Here is a 12,934-nt window from a genome sequence, read left to right as displayed (position 1 = left end):
TCAATGAAATGTAATCATCAATTCGTGAAAGAATTTCTATATACAATTACAATCATTTCAGCGTACGTATGTCTACCAGGTGGCTATTTTTTGCCAGCAATAATTCAAATAATTTCCACGGTTATTGTGAATACGTGTACCTAATTGATGGTAATTCATTGATTAAACATTTCAAAAATGTCATGCACAGATTACAATTAACAACAAGGTTAACTAACGTCTTCGATTTTATGTATACATGTATAACAAATATAATTTTAAGGCCTCGCTCAAGCTAAATTTTAATAATAATATCAGGCTGATGATTTTTTTAGTTGAAAAAGAAAATGTGTTTTGTGGGAAATAGTCAAATTGTTTTCAGTATAATTGTCAATATAAAAGTTGCTCTCTTTGTACAAAAGTCATAAGTTTTGTATACGGAGTCTTTTAAATAACGGGCATTTTTGTTAGCATGAAGTGCGTGTTTTATATCATTTGAGCCGCGTCATGACAAAACCAACATAATGGGTTTGCGACCAGCATGGATCCAGACCAGCCTGCGCATCCGCGCAGTCTGATCAGGATCCATGCTGTTCGCTACTAGTTTCTCTACTTGTAATAGAGTTGGCATTATGTTGGATTTGTCGTGACGCAGCTCATTTGTCTTTAGGCCTTTAATAATAGGTGGTAAAGAATTAAGAAATGGAACAAAAGGTATTTCATTATGAATCTTAAATAATGAATTTTCAATAATCAGTTGATCTTCAGAATGATACTTTATTGTCATTTTTATTTGGATTTTTTTCATTTATTTATTATTGTTTCAATAATTGCATTGAACCAAACACATGCAAGAAAGATTTGAGAATAATTCTGGCAAAAGAAAGTTCTCATTGAAATTAACATAATAAAAAACCCATGATACTTTCTGTATTTGTTGATAGATAGAAAGCTACCAAGGATGATAAACCTGCACGTGATTATCGCGTTCAATCTCCTGTCTTTAAACAGAGCCGCGCGTGTCATATATATTACACTTGTTTCGATTTTTTGTTATGAAGAGATATAATTTTTCCTAGCGTGTTGAGAACGATTTGTATTGTCATTTATTTAAATTATTCTAGTGATTGCTAACTACCGGATTCGGGAGAAATCGGAGATAAATGGCTGAAAGCGGGAAAATTCTCGCGCAAAGAAATATTCCACTATTCTTCAAGAATAAATTACGTGACATCCCCAATTAATGTTTAATGTTTGTTTTAGTCGGCCATGTTTCCTAGCAAAATACATCAGAGCATTTCTTCTGTAATTTAAAGTTTCAGCTAAATGCAGTGCTGGCAAGACGTTTGCAAAGTAAATCCAAAGAACAAAACACTCGTTTATAATAACTTTTCACCCAGACTTAAACACCATGCATATAATTATACAGTATACAGGTTTTATTTGCTACTGATTAATTTTACAGGAAGTCAGAAAAGAATTCAATGGTAACTAATGATGAGAAGAAAGGAAAGAGTAATACAAACTGACGATAGAGGTTCGGACAACGTTAGTGTATATTCCCACTCCCGTGAATTTAATCAAGCTATGACAATGCCCCATATGCTTTCAATTATAAAATCTGCGGTATATATAAAACATCATGAACAACCCTGGATTAACAGAAATGCGAAATACTGCATATGACGAATCAAGATGCCATAGAAAAAAGAACTCGTGGTATTTATTATAAACAATATCATCAGCGGTGAGCCACAATATAATCTAAACAGTAGCACGCATAGGCTCATGTACAACATTCCTTTCAATTCCACAGCCAGAACAACTTATCACGATTACTAATATATCAAATATAGGCGATTTTTCGTACAGTAATGAGGAATTTTCAGGTAAATCTGCGTAAGTATAACAATGTTCTGGTAAATGTAGTTCTAGCTAGCAGGCGGTTAAGTGGCAGTTATGAGTGATAATCATTCCCCGTAGAAAAGTAAAGGACGATCCGCACACTAAACAGCTATTCTCATTAAAAAGAGCTCCCTCACCATGCCGGCTCCTCGAAAATATACAATATATCTTAGTTTAATTAATAAATATCATAATTATTAAGTATTTGAAAACGCAAATTACGTACACACAACAGCAAAATATTACATGAAATATATTAAGACTAAAGCACATACAATTATTGTAAACTTGTATCTTCAGTATGACCTAGTCTTGGAAAATTTAATAATTTAAAATTGTCAATGAAATACCTCTTTAAATCATAATTATACCGGTATATAAATATATCTTTCCCATTACATTTTATGAAATATCTGGCACGTTTTATCAAAGGAAGGTAATCAGGAAGAATACGTTTATAGGATGTAATAAATAAACATGAAATTGTGCAACTTTACTGCCATTTGTATCGATCTGTATTAACACAAGCTTGATAGAATGTCAGAGTGAACATTGGTCCAGAATGTCGAGTGCCACAATCCATGCTATATCTCGAATTATAGAGAGAAATATATTGTACAAGAAACTGAATGATAGAAAGATGTATCGTAACACGAAAATCACGTGCAATGACTGCCTTATGATGTACGTTTATTTCGACAGTAATATAACCTCATCCTGTTTGGAACCAAAAGTGAAAAGTTTTTAACATCGGTATAGATCAAAGCCAGTCTGATTATCAGTGCAGGCTAACCAGACTCTTTCTGTACAGTAAATAACAAGGTAACTTAACATGTTAATATTTATTTCTCTCCCCCCCCCCCCTAAAAAACACTAGATGATATGTGATAATGATCTTAAATATAAAATCTCAAGTTTACAAGTGATCTTACACTAAACGATAACTCTTAAATATCAGAAGATTTCAATCTCGTAACTTGAAAAACCAGAAATTCAACTTCGTTTAAATGCCGCATTGCTCTCTTAAATTACACCCATGAATAAATTAGAATAGGTAGATAAAACATAAACAAATCTTGATCCCATGTCCAAATGAAACAACAAATTTATCTTGATAGTTAAATCAACATATTTTTAAGAAATGGATCAATTTTTGACATAAAAGCAAGTTCTTTACGGGTACGTCCACAAGACACACAGACGCTGCTTTTATGTTCATATGGCGGCGTGCCGGCTTTACTGATAAAAGTCCCTCTGTACATTATTTTATGCATAGCACGGTACCTAGGCAGAACAACAAATATTCTGTAGGAATGTACGTTTATCACAACAAAGAATTTAATGCCACTTGTGAGATTCGAACCCAAAGATTTGAGGAAAGTGGTTGAAAGTCAGCAACCTTAGCCATCCAGGCACAACGTTCTTTCTACGATATTTCAATGAACGTTTATCCTATCATGAATTTGTATCGCATTGGTATTTCAAAATTGACAAAGACCTTTACAAAAAAAAATCAATTTAATCAACAATATATCTTCTTGTAATTGCTCAACTCATGTCAGATATGTTCATTACTTAGTCTAGTTTTGTTCAAATAAAACTTGAAATAAATAAAACGACATTTAAATGCAAACGACAGTATATATTCTTTTTGCCCTTTGTTGTCTTATACTGTAGAAGGTGAAAATATTTACGGGCGCAAACTGACCATTAATGTATTGACCACAGCTCGATAAAAATCCATCAATAACAGCACTGTTATCTGGCATCAAGTAGTGTGCAATAAATTGTGACTGCCAACATACGTTTGTATTTATTTTGTAATTATTAACCATCGATCGGTTGTTCTTGCATTGGCAGAAAAAAAGATAATGCATAACAGCAGACGATACTTTGGGATGATAACGATCGATGAACATTCTAGTCGCCATTGACTAATCACGCGCATCAACAAACTTTTCAATTGTCGTCTACAACCTGCTTGTTCATTTAATGTGACAAATTACAGAGTTTAATGTTGACTTTCTAAATAAGTAGAATTCTGTGAAATGGACGATCTCTGACACAGTGACATTTAGGTGACATACTTTATTTGCTAAGTAAATGTTTATAATTATGCTGGCGTTTATATGTGGCGGAAATCACCAATGTGTGTTTAGTGTATATGATATATGAAATTTACGATATGCACGTTAAAATGATATCACTGCACATTATATGATTGCGTCAGCAGTTCGAACATTCGTGTTTTTCCATTAAATTTTACATAATTCCGGTCATTTGTTTATGACGCATCTATGAAAGAAACCTCGGAAAGTCACATTTCATAAAAAAGAAATACAGTTATATTGGGAAATGTCTGAAATGCTCTTCAATGTATGAATTAATTTCTTAAAAACTCGGCTTACACAACACTGCGATACTACTGTTGCATTCACAGACATCATTATTTTTACGAGATTTTCAGATATAAAAATCGCATACTTCCAGGTTTATTTCGCTATAAAAAAGGTACCATCTGTTCCAATGTTCCAATTTAATCTCGTATATATATCTTGAACTTCAAGGTCACTAAGAACGAGTTAACATGTGTATAAAGTCGAGGTGAACGGAAACAACAAAATATTTAAACATGACTGCAGCACCTGCCTTGTTCTTAATTATTTCATAATAGACTGATCATTTATATTAATTGTGCTCTCAAACAACTAAAAATCAGGTTTTGAGGATTCAAGAATTGAACAATATAGGTGGAGGTCACCCCAAATTTTTTTTTCGAAGATATTTTAGGTTCTTCAAATAGTATTAAATGGATGAAATGGGAACCGAGAAAACTGTATTGTATGTTACAAGAGCGTTCGTTCCTTTGTAGTCGTATTAAAACTATTACATGTATGTAAAAATAATAAATACACATTGAAAACAATTCTACCAGCAATTTACTGAGGTAAAACTGAAAAAAACGAAAGAAAGGAATGGTAATTCTTTATAAAAATCTGGAAAAAGGGTGATCCCTCGGAAGCATTAATAACAAAATAACATGAAAACTGCAGACTCGGTTTGATTGAGTCTGTACATAAAGGATAAAGAAAAAGTGCAACATGCTCCACGCCCCCTTGCACAGGCTTGAGTGGTACTCAATTATCAACACTTTAAGTGCTGGAATCAAGGAACTCAAAGGACTGTTCTTTTCTGTAATATTTTATCTTATAATTATACTTTTATATATAAACCGAATATATTCTTATATGATGAAAGAGCATAAGATGATTCCGTAAATCTATGGAAAACTTCTCAAGTACTCGTTCAAAAATTCTTTTGGTAAAAATCAGCTTCTGAAATTTTAATTTCAATAATAACTTGACGACAAAATGTTGGACTGTGGTTCTTGTTCATTAGTTGCAATAATTATAACCTTGTAATATTAGTCCTTATCTACAGTCACCTTCAGTATCTGACATCCGGAACAACTTACGATGTTTGGACATGAACGTCAAAATATAACTTTCCCATTCCCCGCCATCTGTTTTCGTTTATTTGTTACTCATCTCATAACTCAGTGATTGATGTTTCCTTTGATTCAACCATGACATTGAGAACTGTTACGAAGGTCAATTACTTTCATACAATCACCCTTTCCATTAATACCGCTCACATGATAAAGACCACTTCTACAACAAAACCTCCTCCGAAAGTCCACTGTCTAATTTCACGACCACTCTTTCCTCATGAATCTCTATTATGTTATTATTAATAAGAAAATATCAAACACGTACAGACTGGTTAACCTCTGTTAAAAAACCACCTCTATATAATAACTAAATATGCATATAATGAATAAAATATATTTAACATTATTTGAAAATTAGCGAATCTAATTTCCGATTGTTGTTGTTGTGGGTTTTTGTTTGTTTGTATGTTGTTTTTGTGAGGGTGGGGGATTGGAGTGGGGGAGGGGTATTAACGACACCTCAATTACTAAGTGTTCATTTCATATACATATCTATAAAACATTACAGACTGCAGACTGTACATCTTCAAGTATTCACAAGTAGAAAATTTTATTATGAATGTGAGCATGTACTTTTGTGAAAGATCTGTTACATTTATTCAAAGGTCAAATGAAAAAGGGGTCAAAAATCTATGTCCTGTTCCATTAGTCATCTTTAAACTGGAGTTTTATTTTCATATTTGGAAAAAAAAAACGTGCAATATACAAGATGTTTTCAGTTGTACCTCGATTTTCTTATTTGTTATCATTCCACAACTTCCTGTACATGTTTGTATGATAATAGACTTATTCCATGAATGATAAATCTGAGAGAAAATAATATAGAGATTATAGACTTGTGTAAAATCATGAACATGTAATAACAATTGGCCATGATTGCACATGTTAGCCATTATCTAGTGTTATATAGTATATGTTGATGTTCAAAGATATCAGTCTAAGAGATCTTCCGTTATATAGATGTTAGCTGAGATAGACTGGGTTAGTGCCAACACGAGATCTTAATACAAAAACTTTAAAACACCAGACCTCCCGCAACTTTCATGCTATTTTACCAATAGTCAAACCATTCGTTCCCAAATACTAATTCGATATCCAAGCCTATGTTTTTCACTGAGAAGACTGTATGCGAATATTTTGGAATCATTTGGGAATTAAAATCGTAATTTGCCAACTGCATTGTTCTTCTCATTAAATTAGATGTTCTGTATGGATAAATAATTGACAGCTAAGCAATTCCAATGGAGTTTGGGGTTTTAAAACTACAAACATCAACATAAAAAACGCATAGGTTCAGCTTTTTACATTTTTTTCAGTTCTGTTAGACGGACCATATAGATGAATGTATGCGGGTTTCAAAAGCAAAAATATAAAAAAGTTAAAAAAACAAACAAAACAAACAACAACAAACAAACAAAAAACAAGACTGCTAAGATTCAAGCTTGAAATTTATAATGAAATCTCGTCTGCTGCATGATGATCTTTATGTATCAATAATCTGGGGGGAAATATTACTTTTAATAAGATGAGAGTAAAATTTATTTCACAACAAGCTTTATTTGTCATCCAATATTTAACATCTAGTTTAAAGAAGTAAAAAAACGACTTCGTGAAATGTCAAACCATTTATTACTATTATTGTCGTGATATTATCATTCCTTTGAGAAAAGGCGGGTCTGCTAATTTCAGACAAGGCATGGAAAAGCAAATGCAGTCTGAAAAACGAGTCATTTGATTTCTTTTACATATACATATATATTTATATAAACCTGCATATTTTGCATTACAACTTGCAAAATCATTTTCGTCTAAACAAATAATATGATACTCGCATTTTGTGTCTGATGACCTTTTTAAATTATTCCCGATGTGTTTGAGGAATGTTGACCGTTCTAAACAAATCAATGTGTAACCTCTCTAAGTCAGTCCTTGTATGTGTGATAACCTCTGTAAATCAATCCCCAGGTATCTGATAACCTCTCTTAATCAATCCCTCTATGCCTCATAACTTCTCTAAATCAGTCCTTGTGTGTCTGACAATCTTTATAAATCAGTCGTTATGTGTCTGATTACCTCTCTAAATCAGTCCTTATGTGTCTTTTTTACCTCTCTATATCAGTCCTTGTATGTCTGATTACCTCTCCAAATCAGTCTTTAAGTGTCTTGTTCCTCTCTAAATCAGTCCTTATGTGTCTGGTTACCTCTCTTAATCAGTCCCTTGTATGTCTGATTACCTCTCCAAATCAGTCTTTAAGTGTCTTGTTCATCTCTAAATCAGTCCTTATGTGTCTGGTTACCTCTCTTAATCAGTCCTTGTATGTCTGATTACCTCTATAAATCAGTCCTTATGTATCTGACAACACCCTTTAACATTTATCTCTGCATGCTTCCGTTATAACAAAATAAATTTGATATAAAATGAAATGAAATGAGAAAATTAAAAATAATTGCGAGAGTTACAAAATAATACCCGTTCCAATATCCAGCTATGTTAGTGGCCATAGTATAAATTTCCGCTTCTTTCGTGGGAGAAGAAAGTAACAGCCAAAAGTTAAAAAGTCGACAGTACCGGACTATCTTTATATTGTTTTAGAAAATAGTTTAATCAAGTCAGCATAGGTGATTAATTGAAGTTATTTACTGCTCGTGATTTTACATCATGTTCAGAGAATAGTGATAACTCAATAATTGTACATGGTGACCTCTTTCTGCAGTTATTGGCATCAATTATTCATATGACTGGTCGATTTTATGGTGTACACCCTGGCAAAAAGTTTTATCATATACAACACATTCTCCGGCGTTGTTTCCCTGCTTTACTAATAACATGTTTGATTTATGTGTCTGAAGTCAATTATTTGTTTCTCTGTCATATATGTGTAGATATGGGAAAGTTATGTCAAAAGCAAGTTCGCAATAATTACTTGAAATTCCTAGCTCATCGGTGTGTAACATGGTTCGAAGTACATTGTATTTAATAAAAAACCATATTAACATAAAAATATACACTGCAAAATTATCTCAATGGTTAATACTTGGTGTAGTAAATCTATATAAAAATCATCAAATTGACTTTAGCAAATTGATCCACATGTATACACATTTAACATTGAAATGAATTATTTCATTTTATTCGTTAATTGTTTGAGTTGTTTTTGAATTTCGTGAACTATTTTTTGCCATTAAAGAGAAGTATACTGTTCCTTTATTTTCATTTGAAAATCTTAATTATATGTTAATTTATACTTGAAGTTATTACAAAGCATGTTACCATTCATACATAAAGTTATTTTATCTACTTTATAATCCCGTCCTGTAACTCACAACGTCTTGTCACGTCTTGTCATATGACCATGGCCCGAGTAGGACTCGAACCCAGGACCCCTAGACAGAGAGGCAGAAGTCTTGGAACCACTAGAGGCAACCGCTCCATTCCGTGTTAATTTGACTGACACGTTTATGTGAAGTTGATGATGGAAAAAACTGACAATAACCGGATATCTAGGAAAACTTTTCAGGTAAATCTTGCCCATTTTTCGTTACCTTGGACTTAAAACATTTTGTTTCAGTCCAAAAATCTTCGGTTTTGATATTCAAAAACATGTATGATAATAATCAGATGATCCACAGTAGAGATGCGCGGTACATGTGTACTACAAAAAAAACAGCGCACGTGCTGTGCATTGATAATTTACTGATCAGCTTAAGCGATCTATATTATACAAACGATCGATCGTTTCCTCTCTATCAATAAATCATAACCCAGGTACAGTGCAACTAAATTTGTCACGTGTTTCTGTTCTTGTTGAAATGAGAAGCTGCACAAGTTTAATGTGCTGTTTATAACATCGTATTTATATATTTATATTACGTTCATTTTAAAGCATTAAAGCATTTAGTTCATGACTGCATGCATTAAAGAAGTAAAAGTATGTCATGATAATGATCATTTGTGTGATGTTTTTTCCAGAGATTGACGATATATTGAAGATGACTTATGGTTAAAAAGCCATACATTTACGATTTCTAAAAATATAACACACTCATACATATAATGATAGGTGACAAAATAGACAATGTCCGAATGAATTTGAGTTGAAAACCAATTATGCTACAATGAGCGTTAAAAAGGTTTCCATTAAAAAAAATAACTTACATACAAATGTATATACATGTATAATAAATTGTTCTATCGTTTTAAAACGAAAACGAAATTCTAGTATGTAAAAGATCGCTTATTTTCATCCAGAGTTAAGTATATTTTAGTTTCACTGAGTAATTTTGAGAAAAAAATGTCGAACCTGTCTCTGATGACCAGACTTGGAAATATATCCCCTCCCTACAAGATATCTAGCACCAAAATGTTTCAGTGATGTTAATTAATGAAAGGTCCGAGCTTAGATATGTATTCAATCGGGAAAACAAATTTATGTACATGTATCGACATTTAATCGTTTTGGAACAAAAATGGATGGGTTTTTTTGCCAAGAATACCAACAATTCTGTACATATTAAAGCAGACGAAGTTAAATGTTTCATTAATTGTACTTTATATATATTAAAAAAGCACACACACGGATTCGATTAATGAATGAAGTTGTTTTCTACCATCCGTCACTGGATAGCTATATATTAGATTTTTTCGCAACAGATGGGCTTACAGTATACTTATATTTACATTTATAGTATAAAATAAACTGAAATAAACTGTGACCACGATACACGTTTTACAATAATTCTCTTCAGACTGTATCATTGTTAATATTGTTTATGATCTTCAACTATAGGAAGTATTTTTTTAAAAAGAATATCTACTTTAGGTAACATTGTTATGTAATCATGTCATCGTATACTCTGTGTAAGACAATAGATAGCATATCTTACATTTAATGTCATACAATTAATTCACATATAATATTTAAACAATATGTCAGCTAATATGTAAATCAACAGTGGATCTTCCCTTACTTTTCCCCTGTCGTGACATTAAAGCAACTTGTCAACAAGTCTGTAACACCAAAACACTTAGAAGTTATCGCGTGGATTCTACAATATTGATTTGTGTACCTAGAAACTTGTCGTCTGCTGCATTGAATCAATATCTCCTCAGCTATGCCATTATATACAAAAGAGAACAGCCATCATTTATTGTGTCCAAATACAATATGAAAGATAGAGGGAGAGAGAAATATCGTGTCCATGATGTAGGTGTCCGTATAACTTCCAGCTTTATACCAGGCTATCCACATTATAATTTAGATATATCTGGTAACGGTAGCTACATTAACATATTAAAAGGCATCGCGAGTTGACAAATGGATTGTAATGTAACACTTTTGACACATGTACAGCTAAATTTTGTTAATGAGATACTGAATTTTGACAGTTTTTAGCAATATGAAATATTATAAAAGTATGCGACAACATATAACACAGAATGGGTTTGTAATAAAAAAGGTATGGAGAAAAATGTTTTTAGAATGTGCAAAGATTATTATAAAAAGAACAACACATTTCTAACATGTATATAATAAGATATAAAAACACATACCTCCGTCAGCGTAGGTTTCACATCCGTATCCGTCCTGAAGGCCGGTTGTCCAGGTGCCCTCATACCGTGCCCCTGACGAAGTACTCTGTCGCACACCATAACGGCCCTTAAATCCCTGTGTCCATTCACCTTTATAAACCCAGCGACCCTTAGTCTCTACTCCTAACCCATGCCGTTTTCCTTGAAACCATTGACCTCGATAAGTGTTGCCACTAGGCCATGTGTAAACGCCTGAGATTTCAAATCCAAACTGCCACGCCCCAGAGTATTCCCCTTGACCCTTCGGACCCGTGCATACTCCATGCCCGTGGGCCTTTCCCTCTTCCCATCCACCACAGTACGTCCCTCCGTCATCAAAATCGAAGCGACCACCGCCCTGCGTCATCTGGTCAAGGTCAAGGTCACTCTAAAATAAACACCAAACCCGAATCCCAGGCCTTCCTAACTCTTAATCCAATAAAACGCATCGGAACGTGAGGATTATAGGAGGAAAAATGGAAATAACAAAACAAAAACAGTGTAAAAATACTTAATTAATAATCCGTCGTGAAAAACTAAGTGTATGAGTATCCAGTTAAATATTCCGATATTTTGAAATAAATGTATCCTTGTATAACACGGAGTTATATTTTACTTCCGAAAAATATTGTTGTCATAATTTAGTGGTGTAATCCATTTAAAACTGACGACGAGCGGCATACAACATTAACTTTCATATATAAATAAATCTCACTGAGGTATATTTGAGCGAAACACTACATTTCCAATTTATTTCCTCAGTAAGCGAGACTGCTCACTCGCACGGCGCCGATATCCACCTAGCGGCCCTTTATCCAAGGATTTTACGGCCCCTGGGTAGGGGTAAACCTATTAAATCAATACATTGGAAGGGTTCGGCGACAGAGTACATATTCCACGTGAAAAATGACAACACACCGCTACGAAAAAGTTCCCTTCAGAACGAATAAATTATGCGAAAGTCTCAGCCATGCGTCTATGCCACTCTGTTCTTGAGTTGCATAGGCGCCTGCCTTCCATATAAGGCTGGCGGTTTCTATTGGGTATCCAGCACTTCTACAGAGAATAATACAGCTGAAACATCAAAGTAGAATACATTAAGTGATGAGCACTGAACGTAGTACTGATATATCTTAGGTCATTATAATCCTTTTGTTATTAGCTCATAGTTATAACTCTCACTTTATTGACGGATAACGCGTTCAGTAGAAAAAAACAACAACTACACCGGTTCTCTCATATTGAAATCTCCATCAATTCACGCGAATGTTATGTTCAGTATAGTTCAATATCTACGCGTTTACTGCGAGTCGATCGGAAAATTCAGCTCAGGCACATGGGAAAATATCGCTCTAATCAGACGTCGCTCTAGATTTCATTTGCATTGATTCTACACTAGATAACACTTTTGTTCAGTATGTATAGATGAATAATTGATTACTTATTCAAATAGTGCTGTTCTGACCAACAATCATTCCGTCAAATATCAACAAGGTATCTTTCAAGTTTTTCCTAATTTTCTTGGAAAAAAGGGCTTGAAAATACTATTACCTTAAATTCTTTGAATACTAATGATTCATTTTTCAAGCTTCTGATGTTAATGTTATTATTTAACAAGGAGCGGTGTTTAAATATTTATCTTAATTGCATAGTGTACGCTACAATGGTGGCTCATTGGATGTTTTTCATTGATACATTTAATTCCAGGCACACAAATATATGCGTAATATTTAAGTTTAAGCCAATGTTACAGTTTTAAAAAAGCTTTAATTTCAAATGTTAAAATTATTTTAAACCATTTAACAGTTAAATTAGTTTAGTTTTTATCAATTATTTCCAAAATCTCATAATGTGCGTATTGTAAGTACACTGTACTGTACGAGAAACACTTAATGTAAACTTAAAGAAAATGTTTGAAACTATAAAATTAATGTTATAAAATTAATTTTAAAAAATGATCATGTCACACT

General features: G+C 33.1%; 1 protein-coding gene across 2 annotated transcripts in view; it reads right to left on the bottom strand.

Annotated features, from left to right (window-relative positions):
- LOC132725666 (junctophilin-1-like) overlaps positions 1-12,266 on the bottom strand; it is a 47,808-nt gene extending 35,542 nt beyond the window's left edge. The window contains exon 1 of one of the 2 annotated variants that reach the window (XM_060710852.1): positions 10,947-12,266. In XM_060710852.1, the coding sequence (XP_060566835.1) occupies positions 10,947-11,331 (385 nt within the window). In that variant the 5' untranslated portion in view covers positions 11,332-12,266. The remainder of the gene's footprint in view (positions 1-10,946) is intronic. The other variant, XM_060710846.1, reaches the window with a different exon arrangement.
- Between the last annotated feature and the right edge of the window lie 668 nt (positions 12,267-12,934).

The sequence above is a fragment of the Ruditapes philippinarum genome, unplaced genomic scaffold, assembly GCF_026571515.1.
Source record: "Ruditapes philippinarum isolate M1 unplaced genomic scaffold, ASM2657151v2 ctg912_1_1_1_1, whole genome shotgun sequence".
Lineage (NCBI taxonomy): Eukaryota > Metazoa > Mollusca > Bivalvia > Venerida > Veneridae > Ruditapes > Ruditapes philippinarum.
The sequence above is the reverse complement of the archived record's forward strand: the minus strand, read 5'-3'. Positions and strand labels throughout refer to the sequence as shown.